This window comes from Hyalella azteca, unplaced genomic scaffold (assembly GCF_000764305.2).
Source record: "Hyalella azteca isolate HAZT.00-mixed unplaced genomic scaffold, Hazt_2.0.2 contig7741, whole genome shotgun sequence".
Taxonomy (NCBI): Eukaryota; Metazoa; Arthropoda; class Malacostraca; order Amphipoda; family Hyalellidae; genus Hyalella; species Hyalella azteca.
In genome coordinates this window covers 53,097-78,200 of record NW_025937857.1, presented here as the reverse complement: position 1 = coordinate 78,200, position 25,104 = coordinate 53,097, and the positions used below count along the sequence as shown (strand labels likewise).

The 25,104-nt window shown below is 37.7% G+C and overlaps 1 protein-coding gene across 1 annotated transcript; it reads right to left on the bottom strand.

Moving 5' to 3' along the window:
• Positions 1 to 1,251: 1,251 nt before the first annotated feature.
• On the bottom strand, positions 1,252 to 11,927 carry LOC108677031. The gene is made up of 7 exons (XM_047881379.1): positions 11,870 to 11,927; positions 5,535 to 6,137; positions 4,828 to 5,153; positions 4,508 to 4,674; positions 3,325 to 3,459; positions 2,702 to 2,894; positions 1,252 to 1,969 (listed from the first exon to the last, which is right to left on the bottom strand). The coding sequence occupies exons 1-7, from the start codon at positions 11,888 to 11,890 to the stop codon at positions 1,729 to 1,731; spliced, it is 1,686 nt and encodes a 561-aa protein (XP_047737335.1). The 5' UTR covers positions 11,891 to 11,927; the 3' UTR covers positions 1,252 to 1,728.
• Between the last annotated feature and the right edge of the window lie 13,177 nt (positions 11,928 to 25,104).

The following is a 25,104-nucleotide window of genomic DNA, read 5'->3' as shown; positions in this document are numbered from 1 at the left end:
GTGGGAAGAATTGTGCACTGGAAACACGGGTTGGTGCACAAATATTCGCTATCGCATTTCCATTAATTTGAATGAAAACGCCTTCAAAAAGCTAGAAAACGTACGCACAACTAGAAACAAACAAACAAAAAAAACACAATAATAGTAATATATTGCGGTACATGATTATAACGCTGACTCTTCCCTGGTGTGTGAATTTCGGCCAATCAATTGATTTTATAGTAATAAAAATAAATCTTCCACAAAAAATACAGCAAACAAATATCGTACATGTGCTACAATCTATTTATCTTCACTGGCTTATTCACATCATAAACGAATAAGTAATTATCCCTCTCTTTCGCCCATTTTAAACTAGAAAATGGAACGCAACAAGCTTTGCAACGACTAGCAATGAATGCATTTTTTATTACGCGACTACAAAACAAATGGCGAATGAAGACATAAATCAAATGAGGAAATAGATTTCCAATTTAATTGTACGGCCTACATAATAGTATAATGATGGATTAAATGATTATGAAGAAACACAAAACTAGCAACGGGAAACTGAATTTTCCATTCCTAAAAATCGCATAATCAAACGCAAGTTCCAACCCATTTTTTTAACAATTCCAAAAAATATCTTGATACTTTTTCTTCTTCTGAAAAAACGAGAAAAAATAGCTTTCAAGAAGGAACAACAATTTTGGCCCGAGTCGAAAAGTGGAGGAAATTAAGACGGGAAATAAATACCCCCGTGAGAACGTGTGTAAAAACAATAAGATGAATGAAGCGCAGCATCCCTGTCACGACTCTTAACGCGTGTCTCGTGCGTTGTTGTCAGAGTGAAACGCTCACAACTCTGGATAACGAAGAAATTCCCGGAACAATATAGATAAAAGGCAAGAAAATAATAATACTAACATACTACCAAGCAAAGAATAAGTGAAATGAACAACATCCGCCGTTAAATTTGAAATTTCCAGAAAGTACCAGAGTGTTTTAACTATAAAGAAATAATCCGTTTCAGAGTGCAAGCCTGATTATATATCAGCTTTCCAAATAACCTGGTTCCTTTGCACACCTCAGCACACACGGTATTGCATCATGCACCTACGTCTTGCCCATGCAAAATGGGATCTGTTTACAGCTTCAACATACGCTTATGACATCTGCGCGTAACCATCGCTGTTTACCTTGCTCCATCATACCTTCTGGCGGCTCCAAGCTATCAACTCGCGAGATATCTAGAGATAGACGCACATCCAGTACACGTTGCCCGCTAAAACAATTCGTATCAATAGCCAGTTAAAACAGTTGAGAAAAATTTAGAGATGAGATAGCATGACCAGAAAAATAAACTCCATAAGAGCTCCAGTGAACATTTAGAGAGTACTCTGAGATTTTTAGTCAAGAGAATATATACATGTACCTATAAATGTTTAGGCTATTTCTCTTAACAACAAAACAGTTTCAATTGGTGAATCGGTAATCAAAGTGATAAATAAATAAAAGTAATTAATGCGATCAAATCCTGTTAAATAGATCATTGACTGGTGAACGTTGTGCATACGCAAATCAAATCATAAAATCAGCCTCCGCAGCAAAAGTTTGAATGGCTTTTCATGCACAACTAGTGTGACTCGCATAAGAGTGAGAACTCTAAAAATAAATGCAATGGTTCCATTTGAATTTTTGTCATATCTTCGCGCGAGCTTTACATTTCACCCATTCGGATATGAAAGATTAGAAAGGTGGAATGCTGAATTGCACTGGCAACCTACGATACACGGGCACACTATTTGTAGATGACTGGCTAATAGTTTCGGCATATGGGGCGTTTACTATCTCTTGTTGATCTTGGGTGAATAACTTGACATTCACCCTCACGACTTGAATGCTCGTATAATCGGCCAAATATTGCCTCACTTCTCTCATGGTGGCGGGCGATAAGCATCCCCACTCGTGAATCCACAGCTCGTGCTTACTGAAAGTAAAACATATTTTAGCTGATGAACAATAAATCAATAAAAATTCACACATGACTTGCTGACCAGGAACATTGAAAATAGTGTAGTCTTTGTAATTGTAAGTAAAATGTGACTTTGTTCAACATACTTTTCAAACTTGAAAACTCCACATTTCATTCTTATTCTTCGAAATTTGGTCTTGATGTATGACAACGAATTTTTTTTGAGCATACTTTCCATTATCAGAACGTAAATCAGGAACAATTAATATTCAATGAGTAAATTGAGGAGTCGTAACCGTGCATTAGACAACTAATGTTATAAATAATTTAGTTCATGTTGGGGATCTTAATAAGCTACTAGCCAATAAACGACCTGATTATTTTCTGCTCGCAAATTAAGGGCAAAACTGCCTCTTTGACTCCCAAACTTTTACATTGTTAGCCCATTTAACAAGCTCAGATTAGCCCTTTCACACGTGTCACCATTGAAATGTACGGCTGCATTTCATTGATTCTAAGTTACTCCCAAAATATTGATACAGAGGATAATTTCCTCCTTTTGTGAACCAATGGTTAAGAAACGGCTCATGTTTAACAAATTTGCTAAAAAAACTCAATATACTGTAAAATTCAACTCTTAAGGTACAGTTTACAAAAAACACTCAAACCTCATCATCTGCAAGAGTTTTCTACAATGATAAATACCGGTATATTGTTGAAATACGTAGATATCACAATCAAACTCACACTTCGCCTCCAGAAACAAAAACGCGGTCAAAATCATAACGTCTCCGGGGAAGCAAAGCCTTCATGACTGCGCAGCACCAGTCCTTGTCGGGATCTTCCAGTTTCACCAAATGCAGGCGATACTTCCTGTTGGGCTCCACCTCCAGACTTTTCGTAATATCGGTCGCTATTACACTCTTGCTGATGGCAATATCTAAGAAGGCAGGCATATTTTGATTATTTTACGTTTAAATAGTGCATCTTAAATAATAAATATGCTGGCATCTTGAGAGAAATTTATTACTAAATGGAAAAAAGTATCCGAAGAAATAATAAAAATCAAACGTATCAAATGGCTTAGAACCGATATTCAAATTTAATTGAACGTTTAAATGCTATAATACGCTAAACTCATTTAGAGTTTTGCTACACAGGATAATAATCATTATCTATTTCATGAATTGTCTTCCAACCACATGCCAAAAAATATAGGTCAAAAGAAATAAAGGATTTCAAATTATCTAATAATACAAGTCCCATCCCATACTACCTTTTTCCAATTTAAAAACTGAAGAAAACCCGACTTTTAATAGAATATTTAAAAGTTATAATTGTACAGGATTCATGACAAATAGTAACAGTACCAGCAACGAACGGCGCTTTGGTCCCCACTGTTGCAGATTTTTGATTCGAGACAACTTTCCGAGGGCCACTCAAAACCGCTGCTCTGCTCTTGCAAGAAGACGAGGCACCCTCACAATTCGACGCTTCGCCAGGGCCTGCAAAAAAATTACCTCATGTATCACTTCTGAAGTTCGTACAAAACTTAACATTCATTCATTAGCATGGTGCGACCGCCGGGCATTGTGTTATTTACTGTGATGAATGGGGAGCATAATTTGTTCAGTTCAGTATTTTGAAACTCGTTTTTTCTAAATCCAATAGCTTTTTCTCGGTACGGTAAGTACAGTATGTTCATTTTACTGCAACCCAGATATTAGTCATAATAGTATAATTTAAATTCCTATATAATGGAAGACTTTCGATGTACTAGCGAGTACTCTTGTGTAGCAGTTTAATCGCACATCATCTGCTACCACCCTGCATCAATCGCACATGGGCAGGTGGCCCAGTGGTTAAAGTTCAGAGTACCATGATTGGCGCAGAGAAGCGCGGGTTCGATCCCAGCTCTGTGCGACAGTTTCTGGTCAGAATCAGCACGGAGGCCGGGCGGTTAAGCAAAAGCAGAATTGTAGCAGGGAGTTGCGAGTTCGAGACCGCGAAATGCTGTGAATGTTCTGCGATGTTCAAAATCGGCAACAGGCCTACGGCCTACTAAACGCTGAAACCGCTATTATTATTTCTGTCGGTGTCCTAAATACTAAATTCGAATATGCAAGATTCCAGTTGCTTGAGAATAATTCTATTGTCAGGCACTAAAAAAGACTATTACGATGTTAAACTACACATTTCCAATCAAACTAATAGAAAACAAAAATGACACTTTTTACTTTACAAATGACTTTTACACTACTGAGGCCCTGAGCCATGTTTTTTATTCAAAATCACACGGTTTGTTTAGCCAAATCAAAAAACAGTGAATATATAATGTCGAATACATAATCAATTATATACTTAAAAACATCCGAGTGTTCACAATTTTTTCGTCCAACCTTTTCATCAAAAATCGTAAATTTTTCAAGCAATTTTCCACAAAAATCTTAAACTAATTTAACGAAATGAACAGAGAGTAATTAAGTGCAAGGCAATTGATAGCTAGCAAAAGATACAACGAATGAAAGCAAATCAACTTAACAAAAAACCTACTTGGCTCAGTGCCAGTCTCAGCACCGCTGTTGTCATTCAGTATCTTCTTGATATCAGCCAAGTCACCTCCAGACTGGAGGTGAAGCCCAAGCTTAGGCAGTCCAACAACACCGAACTTGGCCCAAGCGGCGTGCTTGAGGTGACCGTAGAACGATGCTAGGCGCTCCCTGAAAGATAAATGTTCATTATCTTCAAAACGCAACTACCGGTGATCAGCGATAAGAGAGAAGCGCTCAATAGTTATTAGTGACTATAAAGAATTTCGCAAGACAGGTGAAATGTGAAACTCTGTAACATGCTGGCAAACTAATTCCACGTACCCAAATTCTCGGTGCAGGAAAAGTTTCAACCTCACGGAATCATTAGTCCCGCCAGAGCTGCCCCCAAAAAAAGTATCTAACAAGTAGAGGTTAATTCCACAACCCTCTTCATATAATTTCAAGAGCAGTTCCGATAAATTTAAGATGGGTTTTCTTTCAGAGGACATCACGGTCATTGTTTCAATTTTGCTTCTTTGAACGGTCTGCCGAATGCGCTCCATCTTGCTCCTCTCAATGTCAAGAACAATTTTTGCGTCCACACACAAAAATTCTTCAGGAAGAGGAAGAAGACGTTTTATCTGGGTTTCCTGATTTCGATGCAACGACTGCGTACATTGCAAGGAAGAGTTAGTTCGTGCAGTGAACAAAATATTAAATAATTGACCATTCATACTCTCACCTCGACGTGCTTCTCAGATATATATAAAATCGGAATGGAATGCACTGAGGGTAAACAATATCATATAACATCTTCAACGAATGTTTTTTTATAACAAAACTATCATTTTTGAACTAATGAAAATAATTGAACTAACATTTTCAAATTTTAATCAACAAACAACTATTTTTCATATCTCACTTGATCAAAATTTCCTACCATCGTCAACAATACATCAAATTGAGTTGATAATTTCTATTGCGATGTAAATCGGCAGAAACACAACAGGCTAAAAAATGAACCGAAAGAGGAATTAATTAATTATTACCTTGAAATCTGCATCAATGGCATATAGTTTGAGCTTATTCAAACTGAATTTTGAAGCAAGAGCTGCTCCCTCCACATCACAGAGTGACATGACCTTCAGGAATGCATCAACTCCTGCTTTCGAAGTAGTCTCGCAGGATGTCTCCATAAAATTAGAAGCCGACATTTTCATTTGCTGATGCTGGAGATGTTTCTTCCAAGACAATAGTTCATTTTCGATCGGTTTTATCGATGCGATAAATTCCAATCCTTTGTCGCAAAGGTCCAATGTATCTTCAAGGCAAAGCGTCCTTAGTTGTCCGAGCTCGCCAATGAGGGATGATTTCACCTCTTCAACGAAAGATTCTTGACCAACTAAATTTTTTAATGAAATCTGGCCATGGGCATAATGCGGCTCTGAAATACAATTGCTGCAAGTGGCAACTTGGCACTTGAAACACCAGAATTCGACAGGGCACGAGTGCAAGAAACAAATGTCGTGGTCGGGCTTATCACCAGAACATTCCATAGGAGCTTCTGCAGCAGCATTCGCACCAGGCTTGTCGTTGGGAGAAACAGGCTGCGAAGTGGCTTCGCATTGGATTTGCATGTTAATCATGCTCTTCTGAAAGAAAGAAACAATTCTCTGAAAAGTATGCGGCATTTGCTATGAATATTTATTAATCGCGAAATTTGAAATTCATTAGATATTAGTTAGAAACCAAGTCTGATCCTAACGTGTACTTGAAGCAAATTTGGGACGTTTTTCAGGCGTAAATTCGAAACAAGGGAACTAGGAGGAGAGTCAACTGTAGTTTTATTTTATTGCATTTAAGAGGCATAGCAATACGCAAAATCTGGGTGCAACTGATACGGAGAGGAACTGCGGAATTCGATATTAATTAGTCAACAGATTTACTTGTATGAAATCATTTGTTACCTGCACGCAAATGAGCTTTCTGTCGACTCAATCATGATGAGATGCTTAGGACGATCGGTAAAAAATCATGCAGCAACAAAGCTGCTGTGCATTTAGAAAAGAATAATTGAGGTATCAAGACCGCTAATCTACATTCAAACGCTGCATAACGATTATGTCGTACACGAACGTAATGCTCCGCTTCAGCCTCCAAGATCATTCCACATAGAGTTTGGACTAATTATATAATTATTGACCTTGCAACTACATCAATCTAATAATAACTCGTTCTTCCGAAAATACCACACAAATTTAAGTGCTTAGCTCGTCGATCATCACATGTCCGCTCAATATTCCAAGTACAATATCTATATAAAATAATTCATCTCTAATAGATTTATCAACTTGACAAAATTTATAAAATTCGCCTTATAAATTTAATTAATTTATAAAATTCCGCGTTAATTCCGTTATAAAAATTCCGCGTTAATTTAAAACATTAAACCAAATTGATAAATTCGATGGGTGGGACATAAACAGCAGAGCAAACTTAAGAATTTTTCAGTATCGAGGACACGAATACTTTCCCGATAGTGGAATCAACATTTGCAAGGCACACAATCTACATAAGAAGTAATTAAAATTAATATTAATAGCACCAAAGTAATTTCATCTAAAAAAATTAAAAAATCGTAAAATAGAATATTCTGAAGAGATTCTACATCCACTGGTGCAACTGTTAAAAAAATCTTTCAACTGTAAAGTCACTACCTCAGACATTCATAACTGAAGAAATTGTGAGTAACGTCCGCAAAGTGAACAAAAGATTTGATAAAAACAGTTCCAATTATTGAGGATTGAATTAGGTTCATTGTCATGCCAAGCTGCAAGATATTGAATAGGTTGATTGAGATGCAACATTGTGAAAATCGTCAACAGGCCAGGAGTAACCTAATCACCAACGACGACCCTACTATACCAAAGAGGCCGAATCAAGGCCCAACGCTTCTAATTTCAGCGTAACTCGTTAATTTAACTTAATTCTTGTAATTATCCTCGTCTTGCCATTTCAGAGTTTCCGATTAAAAATTATTACAAATTTTATACTTCTACCACCGTTCTGCGAGGCAAAATGGCGAAAGTATCAACTAAATAGTAACTTTAGTAAGATTATCAATGCACTAACGTTGTATGTAAATAATTGGAGTTAAGAGCAGTGGTGGGCACAGCTAACCTAAAAGTTAGCTTCGATAACCGCTAATCCGCTAACTGAAAAGTTAGCTTCGATAACGCTCAACCGATAAATACCGAAAAATGTAGTGGAATTTGCCGCTAATCGCTAACCGCTAATTTTTAATATATAAATTAAGATTTGGCCTAGTTTTTGGGAGGGAACTCTGAAAAAAAAGGCCTATAGAGCTGAACTTTAAGCCTTGAAAAGGAGCTTTCCAAAAAGATGTAGCATGCCAAGATGAGATGATGATCAAGATGTACGTAACATAAATAATTAAATGAACAAATGAAATTAGGCATTAGTTGACATTCAACATACAGTTTATTAAACGAATAAGAAATATTAAGGTTACATCAGGGTTACACACTCCTTTTACTCTGGCTTGCCCTTCGCCTTCATCTCCTCGAGGTGATTGTTGCCCTTCATGAACATCAGCCTCTCAAAGTTGGCATCTGACAGGGTGGTTCTCTTGACACTCAAGATGTCCTAGCCTATGGAAAACAGGCGCTCAACTGCAGCACTGGATGGGATGGCTGTGTTGTACTTAACGAAATGGTTCATCAAAACCTGCTCGCCCAAGAAGGCAACGTCAGTCAACTCCTCCTTCGAGCTGCTTCCTAGCCAGGTCATCACCAAATTCTGTGCCTTGGACTTCAGTGACCAGTGGCTCCTCCTGCACTCCATGGGCTGAGTAATGCTGCTGAAGAAGTCATCTTCCCCATCCTCGTCATTGCTGGTGGTGCTGCTGCCCTCCTCAACGGTCTCCCTCAGGGCTGTCTCCACGGCGGTCTCCATGACCTTCTGTACCCTCCTGAGATGGCTGTGATTATGCTTTTCCAGCCAGAACAGGCGAAACTTGGGGTGGAAGGTCGCTGCCAGCTGGCACTCCTTGTCTTCTAGGAGGGACCCCAACCTTTTCGTGATGCCTGCCAGCATTGCGTCCACCAGAGGACTGCAGTATAGGACGTCTTGTGTTACTGCCAGTAACACAAGACGTGATTGGCTGACGAACATATAATGACGATGTCAGCCGTCAGTGTGGGCGTGGCGACGATACTTATAGCATTAAATCAGAGATTTTAAAACATTTTTAGCGGACTACCAGTTAGCGGAACTAAATTTAGCGGAAGCTAATTGGTCCGCTAAAGGTTTTCAAAGTTAGCTGAACAGCTAATCCGATAAGGAAAAGTTAGCTTCGCTAATTAGCGGTTAGCGGATTAGCGGAACTGTGCCCACCACTGGTTAAGAGACAACTCGAGATGGCTTGGGTCCTGAAAGTTTCGGGATGCATGCCGGAGGCCAGCATAGCCCAAGACCAGCATATCTTTCATCCTCCTTTCCGTGCGTAAGCCTGCTAAAGGGCAGAGTAGACTAAGAGATTATATGTTAAAAGCCAAAGGTACAAATCCCCTTCATGGAAATTAACCAGCGAGCTAATGAGAAGTATGCTGGGTTCACGTCTTGCGGAGTAAGTAAGGTGATGACACATTACCGTTTGGTGCAGTTCACTTTTGCGACAATACAGTGTGGTCAGCGGACACTTGGGATAACAGCATGTGTAAGAAGTGATGGTATGGGTTATAAAGCATTGGAGAACAACGTATTGACCGTTAACTATGTGGAGTAGCAGCTTGTGTGCTGAAGCAGTGTTGGTTTAAAGTTCGTGTAGTGAGATAGGTCAATTGACTACAGCTGCTTAGGTGCCAGGATGACAATATCTATAGCATTTAGATGGTTGATATTGGTTCCAGGGCTGATTTGAGCGTTAATTTGCTGGTCTACGGCTGCGCACCCAAAGTTTCTACCTACGAACGCATCAACATCACAGATTGTTCGCTCGGAACTTTCAAGACAATGTCTTCACCGATACTAACCACGGAGGTGATGCCTCTTCTGCAGTAATCTTTATCTGTTCGCGGACTTGGGCGACCGATTTAGTTCTAGTGGGCCCCGCGTGTCATGACAATTATAGCTCTCCCTATCTTCCATCTTATGGAGAAATGTCAACTTCTTCGTTAACTGTTCCCACAAATTGTCGAGGAAAACTTGGGCACCACATTTAATTGAATGCTACTGATAGCCCGATTTTCGTAATTCGTATATATTTTAGTATAAATTTAAAAATAATAATTCATTCACTAATGAAAAGAGAAAGATTCAAAGTTTTCTTAACCTATCTCTCACAACTTACCCTATTGATTACAACTTACCCTATTGATTACAACTTACCCTATTGATTACATTGATTACAACTTGTGCAGACTATAAAACCTGAGGACAAATTGAAGCGTGTTGAATTTTGTGATGATATGATACACGTGATGGAGGACGCCTGATTTCAAGCAAGCATCGTTTATAGCGATGAGGCTAAGTTTCACCTAAAAGAAAAGTCAACAGACACAATGTACACAAATGGGGTGTACCAAATCCACCAGCAACTTTACCTATAACAAGAAAATGACTCGCCTAGTTTGGCACAAACGGATCCGTTTCGAGGTTTGCAATGCAGCACAGAGCACAAGGTTAACATATTGAACATTTATAAATATTAAAAAGAAACTTTGAATCTTTCTCTTTCTATTGGTGTACAAAGTATTCATTTTGGATTTATACTTAAATTATAATAACTACGAATGTATCGAATTGGTTCACCATTTACGATAACCCAGCATTTTATATTCACTTGTATATTCGCTAAACGATGTTCCCAATCCCGTAATCCACAATAAAATCTCGATTTAGTATAAATGCCTGCTGCGCTCTTCTTTCAATGCGCGTTTTACATTCAAGCTTTCGAAGTACACTATATTAACAAATAATTGAAACAGTAGTTTCAACTAGCTTGAACTTTCGAAACGTTTCGTTTCGACGGCTGGAATTGTCATACAAACGGGCGGCGCAACATATGCTTGACTCCTCTCTCAAAATAGTCGGCCAGCAGTAGGTTAGGTGATGCTCATTCCCGAACTACCAATGAAAAGCAGCTGAAAATGAATCGTTTAGGACTAATTTTTCAAACGACTGATTCAAATCTCTATACAACGTTGTTTCCATATTATACCTAATCAACTTCAAATAGGTAGTTGCGGGTTGCCCATATAGCCAAAAGAGTAGTGTTGCCCGCCCATACAGCCAAAAGAAACGTTTCGTAGGAAAACTGACAAATCAAGCGAGTTCCATAATCAATAGTTCAACAGCGTGCAATATCATAGCTATTATATTTGTTCCCACTTTCTCAAAACTTAAATAGGTAGCGGCATTGCGAAATGCACCACCAAGACCATGAAATGCACTCTTACCAATTTTCAGCACATACACCAGAACAAAGAAGCAAAATATTGTACCAGACTTGTCAGTTGTCATTTTAGCGAGTGTAATTCCCTAATTAGCAAGTTAACAGCCTGATAACAGGGCATGCCATTTCTAAACCACACAGCACAATGCTCAAAATTGCTGCACATGCTGTTTAAATTAAAACCATTACTAATGCCACTTGAAGGAGCGATTTCATTACATCTAAAATTAAAAAAATTCATGCGGCTAAATTGGATAGAATTAAATAATCAGACCCACATGCGAGGATGCGACTGAATCAAACTAATGTCATGACGTAGTTAAACAGAACCTGCGCTGCAAATCTGCGACTGCATCAGCATGTACTAGGTAGGTAGGTACATGGATTTTCGTAGCCTTAAAAGATCGTAGTCTTTAAATCCCATGTACGTAAAATTCGACTTAAGATTATAATTAAATGATGTACCTACACAAATTTTCGAAAAAAAAATTTCTAACCATTTGTAGGCCTAAGCAAAAAACTAATCGGCTGGTTTAAAAATTTGTCTTTACGTCAGACTGTCAGAGTATACAAAAATCGACTCCAATAGTCATATGATATGACCATTGACTCCGCCCCAATATTTTTTTTTTAATTTTGATTGAGCGATTTTACAATGACGCAACTCGAGGGTTCGACTCGTTCGAGGCCATAGATGCGCTACAATGCGCCTGTAGTTTCCGAAGTCCAAAGTTAACGGCCAAACCCAATATCCTTAGTCTTCACCTCACATCTCTTGTATTGCTATAGTTGCAAGAGCAAAGTGATCATTACTCATCAAGCTAAAATTTGCATGGACAGACAGATAAAGAAATATTTGAAGGTTGAACTACAATCGGGTAAAGAATGCGCCAATGGAACTATACTCTCAGAACGATTAATCGCTGACATTTCAAAAATTGGAAAGATGAGCTATCGCTGCAACACATCCAACCCTGAAGACAGTCTCTCCGTGAATGAGCAGGGCCGCGCGCCCGCGCCGCCTCAGCCGCCGCACGGCGCAGGCCGGCAGGCGCAGGCTCGTCAGTGGTCAGCATTCTTACTTTTCATAATCGAATAGGAATTTCCACCTCCAGCTAGATCCGTCTCCCAAACCATTTCCACTTTCAATCCGACAAGTGCCTTTCGTTGGGCGCAAAATCTTTAATACACTCGTTATCTCCCATGCATGGTTACCGGTTGTCTCTTCCAACGCGTAACTTTAATAATAGGGCTGGGACATTCGTGATGGTGATAATTGTGGTAGACTATCAGACCTCTAGAGTGGGGCTCAATATGATCATTGCATGCGCCATCTAACGTTCGTTTAATGCATTAAGAAAAAATGAGACTCGCAATAAATTTATTTCCCCGTATTCAGTTGTATCAAATATGTAAAATTAAAAAATTGCGCATTACACAATTTTGCTGAACCCGAAAGATTCTACCCGAAACATTACGTTAATTCGAAGACGAAAAATTTGACCACTGAAACACTGGAGACAATTTTTTTTAAATGAATTTTTGGGACAAAATTTCACAGCACGTTCAAGTCAACACACATTACTTCGCCAAATCGAAAGCGATCCTCGCCTTATTAACAACGAAGCTTTCTGTTGAGTTGCGACGATGATCAAAATGCATGGTAAAATATTCCCGTCCAAGCCACGTCTTGGACAATTTCAACCGAATCACCGGAGAATTATCGATTCGGTACAATTTCATGGCCGGTCCCCAAGGAATATCTTCCAATTCAGTGACCAAGGAAATGTAAAACTAATGAACGCTGCTCGATGAAACTTTGTCCATGTATTCTTTAGGATCTAACGGTGATGCTTAGAATGTAAAACTGATGAACGCTGCTCGATGAAACTTTGTCCATGTATTCTTTAGGACCTAACGGTGATGCTTAGCTTGTGAAAATTTCATCTATTCGACCTTCATCATTCGTGAGTCATAGGGCGAAACAGGCCAAAATTTATAGTGACTAAGACATTTATTCTAAACTACTGAACAGGTTCGAACGAAACTTTATATATACATTCCTAACCACCCAGGGGTGATGTCTAGCTCGTGGCAAATTTTTTCCATTTTGCCTTCGCTTGCGAGAAATACGGCTATACGGAGAAACGAGCGGCATTTCTGAGGCCGATTTTGAGGCCGGTTTTCTGATTTAACGGCAATAGGTTAAATCAGAACGTTGGGCCGGGGGATGTAACAGCAATAAGTTACATCCACTGCTGAACGTATGAATAAACATTTTTATGAATAATTCGAACTTGATTCCAGGTAATTCAAGTGCAATTTGCATTTGCGAAGTGTTCCACTTCGGCTTCATGAGCTAAACATAACCGTTGGATATATATTAATGTATATTCAAAATTTTGTTCAAATCTGTCCATTAGTTCAGAATAAATGTCTTCGTCACTGCAAATTATTGCCGGTTACGCCTACAACTCCCGAATGACCGTGACATGGAAATTTTTTTCACTATCTAAACATCAGTTGTTTAATTAATACGTGTACCTAGTTTCATAGAGCTACGTTCAATAGTTCGAGAGATATTACTTGGTCACTAAATTTGGAGACCGGCCGAGAGTCCGACCGTAAAATTGCCCGACGTGTGTCCAAACCACGGCAGTTCAGTCAGGCTGCTCAATCGAGAGCCGATGAAAACTCACGTATCAAAGTTCAGCTTCAAGTAAAGCGTTGCAAGGTTAGTATTGCGCGACCGACAGTTCGCTGAAAGTCGGGCCGATACGTTTTCCCCATCAAGACAACGCATATTCTCCCCATAAATAAAAATACAAATGGAAAATTAAATGATAATTTTATAATGTTGGGAGAATTATGACTTACTAAGAAATTGGAAATACTGTAATCCGGCTAATACCATACACTATGTGCAAAAATTACTACAATACAGTTGTTTAATACAGCAACAGAATTTTTGCACGTTTAACCAATAAATTGTGCAAAAACGAATAAGTTCAATTAATTAGTCAATTCGAAATTAAACGATACATGATCCCTGGCTACCACTATGAACTGTATCTATAAATTTTGGATCTACATTTTTTAGATCTATAAATTCGTAACTCGCGATACTTGTCAAGGAAGGAAACAGTACAGCCTAACCAGCAGTCTGAGAAAAATTAGATATTTCCATCTACATCGATTGATCGCACAATACGTGAAACTGATAACATAGGATTCACGTGGCATTTAGACTTTAAATCAACTCTGTGAACAGAGCCAGTCATCAACGTTAAACGAGATTATAATACAGGAGGTAAATTGATCAGAATAGAAGCACATGTATCATTGATGCATCGCAGCACTTTGTGAACATACGTGTGAATTAAGTAAAATTAATGTAGATAAAAAGGTCGGGAAGAACTAAGGTTGCCTCTCGGGACACATGTGAGAATGCTTGCTACTCGTAAAGCTGAACAGTGATTAAAAAGTAACTAAACTTTCAATTGACGACTTATACGCAGGCTCGTTATAAAGCGGAAATATGTCACAGGATAAGACATATTTCCGGAACATGTTTCTGTATTCATATGAACAAAAGTATATTACTTTGTTAATTCCACCATTACCATAAATGCCACAGGATTCTCATTTCTGTATTCACATGAAAAATAGTTAGTAACTTCGTTACTGCCACCTTTGACATAAAGGAATTTTATGTCAGGATTATGATAACTCATAAGTAGGTCATACATATCATGTGATCCTGGACTTATAACGAAGATGTATAGCACTTGTTTAAGTACACCGCATTTAGTGAATATTTAACTGCGATTGAAAGGAGGAATGCTATACAGAGCATTCGTTAACGTCGGGGCCAGTTCACAACGGCAGCCACAGAGGTCGATGAGCTCAGGGGTCTTGACGCTGAGCTTAGAGGTCGAGGCTGATTACCGGCAGTCACCACCCAAATCACTAAAATAAGCATTTAGACGCTGAGATCAGAACAGCAGTTGACAGGGCTAGTTACTGCCAACCGACAGAAATGGAGCAAGTTACATAGCCTTCACAGACTGCCGCCAAACTATGCAAGACGGGAAGGCAATGAAACCAGCGCGTCTTTTTATGACGGTGATTGATAGAGCTTGTGCGATATCATGAAGACTGAAGAAATAAACTTCCATTTTTAACGCATCGCCAGTAGCTATCCTAGGTTGTCAGGTTCGTCTGATTGCGTTAATCATTGCTTAAGTTTCGAAAAAAATCCACAATATAAATGGCGTGTTAATGTCCGTAGCCTCGTGCATTGTATTTTCATCACTAGCGATGGAACGTTTCGAAAAATGTTCTATTCCAAATCTTCAATTATAAAGATTAACTAAATAATTCAGTGCAATTCAGAATCGTGCTACAAACTCATTTTTTTATACCAGTGTCTGTGGCACGTGGAAAACGTTTACATAGAAAAACAATTACAAGGGTTTCATACGGCAAGGATCCACATAAGGAATTCATCGCGCGACGAACTTTCAACTGTTCATTCCCTTCACCTAAATGTACCGTCCAGCGCATAATTATTATAACGTTTCAGAGTGCGCTAGAATCGGGTTGATAGATAGTTTAGGGGTGAATAGGTACGTAGAATTGAACTTATTTTCATTATAGTTTAGTGTAAAATAGTTCATGACCTAGAATTTCTGTATAATACAAAGTTCATCTCGATCAATTTTAGTATTGTGGCCTTCTTATGCATGTGGACAAGTCCTCTTATAGAGACAGAAGTTTGTAATTTAACTGGCGTTCAACTTAGGTCACAGGATACAGAACCTGCCGCTCTATCATCACAACTTCTTGTGGTAAAATACAAACTGATAATTCTGTTTCGAGGTTTTCGCATGGGTTTGTAAGGGGAAATGAAAGAAGTTTAGATTGCTTATTCAATTGAACACGTGGAAAATTTCACATTTTGGCATCAACTAATAGCCGAAATACAACAAAAATTTTATCAATAATTTTCGGACAAAATTCGTTAAGTTGGACTTTCCTTTGTAAACAATACGAACAACTTAAATTTTAACCTTCCACTTCTCCGCACAACAGCTTCGAAGTTGTTCAATACAGACTACTTTCGCAGAGCTTGGAGCTTTATCATCCCACTGTAGATGAAAGTAAATACGTAGTTCCGCTGAAAACAGCGTCAGTTTGGCATGAAGTTATCCTAGCCTGCATTCATTCAAAACCTCAATTCTAGTTTTATAGGCTATATAAATAAATTCTAACGCGACAGAAATCACGGCTGGCAATAAAATAGGACAGTGCCCAGAGAGAATTTAAGGAAAAAATCTTGCAGACTTTAATTGGCAACACAATTTTTTGACACAAATGATGCAGATAAACGTCGGAACGTGTGCAGTATACATAAAATATGAAGACTTCCATTACGCAGTTAAGCAGGATACATGAAACAAAATACAGTTTTCAATAAGGTTTGACCAGGTCGTCATTTGATTGCCCTGGAAATTGAAAATAGAATAGAATCCACCGAAATTATGAAGACTATATGTCAAGTTATACAAAATATCGGATGCGTCCTGTCTAAACGTTTATTGTACAGGGATGAAAACTGTTGCTGAATAACTGAAAATTCATTCCCTTTGCGCCTATACCAGTTATTTGGATTTAATGGAAATTATTACCTGCCACATTTTGCAAGCGCCTAAAACCCAAACAGATGAATAAATGAAGTAGAAAAATAATAGGCCCTAAAACATAGCCGAATTACAATAACAGTTAAGACTAGACTTAATGGTGACATTTTATTGAACCAGTGAACACAAGTTCTTCGGAATTTCGCCAAATTTAATTATTCCACAATAAAATGAGGTCCTAATAATTTTACCATTTCTTTCACGATTTTCAACTTCACAATTTTTATGGAAATAAAATATTTTTTTCCTCTAAAATCACGATGCACAGTTTTGTCAGATCTAATTCAAAACATTTGTGAGCTCATTAGTTTTGCTATGATATTAGCTAAGATTTGGGCTAAAAAATCCGAAAATGAACTATGAACTGGTCTTCGAGTTTAGAAAACCGCTTTCCGCTCAATATGTTAGAATGGGTTTCATACTAACAAAAAATCTTATATTAAATAATTTGTGGAAGTAAATTATCACGCATCAAGCAGAACAATGGGAGCTGCTGCCCAACTAAAAAGCATTTTTTGCTAATGATCTGCATAGAAAATAGGCTCCGAGAAGATTCATTCTTCTGCATCAAAACCAACCCTTATTTCTCCAACATTTAATTTCATGCCTTTAAAATTTTCGAAATATTAATATTCAAAACTGCTTGCCATCGCCAACCTAGGCAAAATTTCCTTTTCACTACAGTATTCTTGCACATTTCATTCTGAACCCGAAACTTTTTCCGGCCAGCTTCCTCAAATCAATCTCCTTAATTATACATTACAAAATTACCTAAAAAACTGAATATACTTCCCAAGTTGGTTTTGATCAAGTGATGTATTCTGTCTACTTGTCTGTCTAGAAAGACGTTAGTCGCGCTACTAACTTCCAATAAACTTTATAGCACGTAGGAAGAATTGTTCACTGCAAACACGGGTTAGTGAACAAATCATTTGCTATTGCGTTTCCATTGAATATAACCGCCTTCAAAAAGCTAGAAAACGTTCGCATAAATAAAAAAACATAATAGTAGGAACATATTGCGGTACATGATCATCTAGACGCTTACACTTCCCTGGTGTATGAATTTCGGCCTATCAATTGATTCTCTATTAATAACAAATATCGTTAGTGTGATCCAATCTATTTATCTTCACTGGCTTATACACATTTTAAACGAAATGGTAATTATCCCTCTCTTTCGTCCATTTTCAACTAGAAAATGGAATGCAACAATGCAACGACTGGTAATGAATGCATTTTTATTACGCAACTACGAAATCAATGGCAAATTAAGACAAATCAGGAAATTGTTTTCCCAATTACTTTTAGCAAATTACCGACCAAATTCAACAGCCAAACTAAACTAGCAAAAAATTATGGATTAAAAGATTATCAAGAAACAACACAAGCAAGGGGACTATTTAATTTTCAGTTTCTCAAAAAAAAAAACGTATAATCAAACTCAAGTTCAGACCCATTCGTTGACAAGTCGAAAAAATATATTGATATTTTTTCTTCATCGTAAAAAGCGAGAAAAAAAAGCTTTCAAGAAGGAACAACACTACGTAACAGCTCTAATGAACATTTAGAGAGCTTTTTTGTAAGAGAATAGATACCTATAAATAATTTTAAGCTTTTCCTCATAGCAACCAAATAGTTTTAATTAGTCAATCGGTAATTAAGGTGGTAATTAATGCAATCAAAACCGGTTAAATATTTGCTTAACACGTTGACTAAGATTGCTTCATCTTGTACTATTATTTCATTTTTAGTACCATTTTTAATGTTTTGCCAGACGGTAATTTTTCCGGACAAATTCCGTGAATTAGTTTTTCTCAATTGCGTTGGCTGGCTAAAATTAATAATAGGGGTACTTCCTAATTAAATTCTAAATACTGCAAAAATAAAATAAATGGAGTTTTTATATCAGAAGCTATAAATAAACTCGTATATATCGAGTTATCGGCCTTTTTTGTTCTCGGATTTGGCCGATTTTAGGCAATCTTAATTATGTATCACTACGTGCTGGAAAAATACATTTCGTGGTACGCATATGTACCACTTCGTAGTCAACGTGTTAAGACTGGTTAACGTCGAGCAGACGCAAATCAAATCATAAAATCAGCCTCCGCAGCAAAAGTTTGAATGGCTTTTCATGCACAACTAGTGTGACTCGCATAAGAGTGAGAAACTCTAAAAAGAAATGCAATGGTTGCATTTTAATTTTGTCATGCCTTCACGCGAGCTCAACATTTCACCCATTCGGACATGAAAGATTAGAACGGTGGAATGCTGAAGTACACTGGCAAACTACGATGATATCCAGGAAAATCTTTTCTGGCATACGGGGCGGTTACCTCTTTTTGTTGAACTTGGCTGAATAATCGAGCATTCACCATTACGACTTCAATACCCGTATTATCGGCCAAATATTCCCTCACTTGTCTCATGATGGCGGGCGATAAGGCTCCACACTCGTGAATCCACAGCTCGTGGTCACTGAAAGTAAAGTATATTATAGGCTAGCTGATGAAGAATAAATACACAAAACTTCACACATCCCCTATAAACCAGAAACATATAGTGTAGTTTTTGTAATTGTAAGCAAAATATGACTCTGTTCAGCACACTTTCAAACTTCAAATTTCACATTTCATTTATATTCTTCGAAATTTAATCTTTATGTAGGACAGCAAATTTTTTGACCGTACTAGGTACTTTCCATTATCAGAACGTAAATCAGGAACAACTAATGTAAAACGAGTAAATTGAGGAATCGTAACAGTGCATCAGACAACTAATGTAATAAATAATGTCATTCCTATTGGGGATTTTACTAAGCTACTAGCCAATAAACGACCTGATTATTTTCTGCTGGCAAATTAAGGGCAAAACTGCCTCCTTAGCTCTCAAACTTTTACATTGGTAGTCGATTTAACATGCTCAGGTTAGAACTTTCACACATGTTGCCATCACTGAAATTTACGGCTAATTTTAGATGCTCCAAGTTACCCTCAAATATTGATACAGAGGATAATTCCTCTCTTTTTGTGAACCACTGTTTTAGAAATAGCTAATACTTAACAAGTTTGCAAAAAAAAATCCACATCCGGTAAAATTCAACTCTCAATGTACAGTTCATGAATAACACTCAAACATCAGCATCTGCATAAATTTTCTTCAATTATAAATATATTGCAGAAATATGTACAAGACGTTACGATCAAACTCACATAACAAAAGGATTGTCAAAATCGTAACACATATCGGGAAGCAAAGCCTTGATGACTGCGCAGCACCAGTCCTTGTCGGAATCCTCCAGTTTCACCAAGTGCAGGCGAAACTTAAAGTTGGGCTTCATATCGAGACATCTAGTAATATCGGTCACCCTCACGCTCTTGTTGATGGCAATATCTAAGAAGGCAGGCATAATTTGAACGACTTATTTTACGTTTAAAAATAGTCTAATATTCTTGCATCTTAAGAGAAATTTATTGCTGACTGGAAAAGAGTATCCGATGAAATAATATGAATCAAACGTATCAAATGGCTTTTAGACGAGAATTAAAATTAATTGAAAGTTCATTATAATACCGTACGCGACATATAATATTCAAAATATTCATTTATAGTTTTTCTACACGGATAATAATCATTATATAATTCATAAATTGTCTTTCAACCACATGCCAATAAAATAAGTCAAACGAGATAAGGGATTTCAATTATCTTATAATATAACAAGTCCTGTAAAGACTCTCCTTGTAGGTCTTTAAGGTCGTAGAGGACAGTAATGAATACACGGATTTCGTAGGTGATTTTTGACCGGTTTCTGAAATCAGTACAAAACATAGCATAAGAAATAAATAGACAAATCTAAATATAATGACAATATTCACAGTTTTAGCTAATCCTTAAACTAATGAAGCAAATCTTACCAAATTACTGGGGGTTCATGCATATACATCAGCTGACAGACAACTAATAAACGACTTCGCGAATACAAGAAAACTTCTACTCTATAGTCGGCCTAAAAGTAATACGGACGTTTCTAATGCTTTTAACAAGTCCTATCCCATATTACCTTATTTTCAATATAAAAAATGGAAAACAACTTCAAAATAGAAGATTTACAAGTTATAATGGTACAGGATTGTCTGGTGTCAGCAGGCGTCTCATTTTATTCATTATAATTGAGACGTAATATTCACTAGGCGTTCACTAAACGATAGACTGATGGAAAAGTACTAGACTAGAGTCAGCATGGACCACATCAGATAAGTTCTCTAGGCAGATGAAGTCTTACTTTTCCCTTACGCACATCGAGTCCCTGTCTTAAGGTTCAGGTAGAAATAAATAATCAGTCAGGTGGTGCTTAACATGGCCGCCTGACAGGATTCGTGACACTCGATTAGTAACTGTACCAGCAACGAACAGCGCTTTGGTCCCCACTGTGACTAATTTTTGATTCGAGACAATTTTCCTACGGCCACTCAAAACCGCTGCTCTGCTCATGGACGAAGACGAGGCACCCTCACAATTTGACGCTTCGCCAGGGCCTGCAAAAAAATTACTTTAAATTATGATTGCTAGAGTTCGTACACAACACCGACGTTCATTCATTAGCATGGTGCGACCGTCAGCCATTGCGATATTCTTTGCGATAAATGGGGAGCCCAATTTGTTCAATTCAGTATTTTATAACCTTTTTTTAATCGGATTGCTTTTTCCAATTATGGTAAGTTATATTCATTTTACTGCAACCTAGATACTTGTCATAATAGTATAATTTAGATTTATATATAATGAAAGACTTTCGCTTCCAGGTGTTTTGTAGCAGTTCAATAAATGTCCATCATTAGTGTCCTAAATTCTGCCTTCAAATATCTAATGTTGCAGTTTGAAGATAATTTAAATGTTATGGCAATAAAAACGACTTACGATGTTAAAATCCACATTTCCAAGCAAACTAACAGAAAACATAAATTACTGTTTTATACTGAGGCCCTGAGCCATGCTTTTTATTTAAAATTGCACGGTTTGTTTAGCCAAATCACGAGTAAAAATATGAAATACCGTAGATAGACAATTATATATATAATCAATTATATACTTAAAGAATTCGAATGCACACAATTTTTTTTCGTCCTTTTTCATCGAAAACTGTACATTTTTCAACCCATTTCCAAATGAAAATGTTAAACTAATTGAATTAAATGATCAGAAGTAATTAACTGGGAAATCGATAGCTAACAAAAAATACAATGAATGTAAGCAAATCAATCGAAAAGAAAACCTACTTCGCTCAGTGTCAGTCTCAGCACCGAAGTTGTCATTCAGGATCTTGTTGACATCAGTCACCGCAACTCGAGACTGGAGATGCAGCCCAAGCTTCGGCAGTCCAACAACACCGAACTTGGCCCAAGCGGCGTACGTGAGGTGACCATAGAACGATGCAAGGCGCTCCCTGCATGATAAATGTAAATTTATTTTCAAAACGCAACTACCGATGTTCAGTGACAAGATAGAAGCTCTCAACAGTTAGTGACTATATAGAATTTGTCATGAATAAGTTACACTCATCAACTCGTGTGACAGGCCGGCAAACTAATTTCACGTACCCAAATTCTCGATGCAAATGTTTCAACCTCACGGAATCATTAGAACCGTCACAGCTGCCGCGGAGAAAAGTATCTAACAAATAGAGGTGAATTTCACAACCCCCTTCATACAATTTCATAAGCAGGTCCGGTAAATTAAGGATGGGTTCTTGTTCAGAGGATATCACGGTCACTGTTTCAATTTCGCCTCTTTGAACGGTCTGCAAAGTGCGCTTTATCTTCTTGCTACTTCTCTCTCATTCAACAACAATTTCTGGGTCCACACGCAAAAATTCTTCAGGAAGAAGACGTTTTTTCTGGGTTTCTAGAAGTCGATGCAACGACTGCGGGCATTTCAAGGAAGTGTTAGTTCGTGCTGTGAACAAAATATCAAATAATAACTGACAATTCGTACTCTGACTACTCTCGCCTTGGCGTGCTTCTCACGGATCTATAGAAAATCGGAAATGGAATGCACTGAGGGTAAACAATATCATATAACATCTTCAACGAACGTCGTTTGGATAACTGATAAAACTAATGAAAATAATTGAACAACAAAAATTTTCAACAATCAAACAACTATTTTTCATATCTCACTTGTTAGAATTTTACCTTGAAATCTGCATCAACGGCATATAGTTTGAACTTATTCAAACTGAATTTTGAAGCAAGAGCTGCTCCCTCCACATCACAGAGTGACATGACCTTCAGGAATGCATCAACTTCCGCTTTCGAAGTAGTCTCGCAGGATGTCTTCATAAAATTAGAAGCCGACATTTTCATTTGCTGATCTAGGAGATGTTTCTTCCACGACAATAGTCCATTTTCGAGCGGTTTTATCGATGCCATCAATTCCAATCCTTGGTCGCAAAGGCTCAACGAATCTTTCAGGCAAGACTGCCTTTGCTTTCCGAGCTCACCATTGAGGGATGATTTCACTTCTTCAACGAACAATTCCTGACCAACTAAATTGTGTAATGAAATCTGGCCATGGGCATAATGCGGCTCTGAAATACATTTGCAGCAAGTGGCAACTTGGCACCTGAAACACCAGAATTCGACAGGGCACGAGTGCAAGAAACATGTCGTGGTCAGGCTTATTACCAGAACGTTTTACAGGAGCTACTGCAGCAGCATTCGCACCAGGTTTATCGTTGTGGGAAACAGGCTTCGAAGTGGCTTCGCATTGAGTTCGCATGTTCATTCTGCTCTTCTGTAAGAAGAAAACAATTCTCTGAAAACTATTATACGGCATTTGCTATGAATTTTTATTTATCACGAAATTTTGAACTTCTTGTTATTAGTTAGAAACCAAGTCTGATCCCAACGAGTAGTTGAATTAATTTGCATGATTAATTAGGTTGAGAATGAAGATAATTTTTCACGGCAGCTGCGCATGCAGTAGTAACCGTTCACGGCGATGCTAGGGTGCAAATTTGGGACGTTTTTCAGGCGTAAATTCGAAACAAGGGAATTAGGAGGAGAGTTAACTGTAGCTTTATTGCATTCAAGAGGCATAGCAATACGCAGAAACTGAGTGGAACTGATACGAAGAGGAACTGTGGAATTCTATTTTAATTGGTCAACAGATTACTTGTACGAAATCATTTGTTACCGAGATGCATCAGAGCGATAGGTTAAAAATCATGCAGCAAAAAGGCGCAGAGCATTCTGAAAAGACGTGGTTATTTAGGAAAAACTGAGGTATCAAGACAGCGAATCTACATTCAAACGCTCCATAACAATTATGTCGCACACGAACGAGATGCTCCACTCCAGCCTCCAAACTCATTCCACATTGAGAGTTTGAATAATTATACGATTATTTACCTTGCAACTCATCAATCTATTAATAATAACTTGTTCTTCCAAAAATACCACGCAAATTTAGCGCTTAAGTCATCGGTCATCACTTGGGACACTTGCCCGATCAATATTCCAAGTACAATATCCAAATTAAAAAAATTCATGATGAAAATATTTATGAACTTTACACAATATTCCGCGTTAGTTTGTACTATTCAATTAAATTGTTAAATTCCATGGGTGGGACATAGATAAGCTGCGCAAACGAATAATTTTTTCATTATCGAGTACACGAATATTTTCCTGATAGTGGATTCAACATTTGTAAGGCCCACAATCTGCATAATAATGACTAATTAAAATTAACAATAATAGCATCAAAGTAAATACCTCTAAAAATTTAAAAATGGAATATTCTGAAGCGATTCTACTACTGGTACAGCTTTTAAAAAATTCGTTCAACTGTGAAGTCACTACTTCTGACATTCATAGGCCGAAATAAAAAAAATTGTGCGTAACGTCCGCTAAGTGAACATAATAGATAAAAACAGTTCCAATTATCGAGGATTGGATTAGGTTCAATGGCATGCCGAGCTGCAAGATATTAAATGGGTCGATTGAGACGGTACATTTAGAGAATCGTCGACATGCCAGGAGAAACCCAATCTCCAACGACGACCCTACTAAACCAAAGAGCCCGTCGCTTCTAATTTCAGCGTACCTAACTCGTCAATTCAACTTAATTCTCTGCGATTCCAGGGTTTCCGATTAAAAACGAGTAAACGACTACAATTTTTACACTTCTACCACCATTCTACGAGGATAATGGCGAAATTAGCCACCAAATAGTGAGAATATCAATGCACTAACGTTGTATGCAAGTAATGCAACTAATTGGATTTAAGATGCAGCTCGAAATAACCTACGTCAGAAAGTTTTAATACTGCGAAAGCATTAACATCACAGGTTGTTCTCTCAGAACTTTCAAGATAGTGTCTTCACCGAGACTTACCAACGGAGGCAATGCCTCCACTTAAGTATAATCTTTATC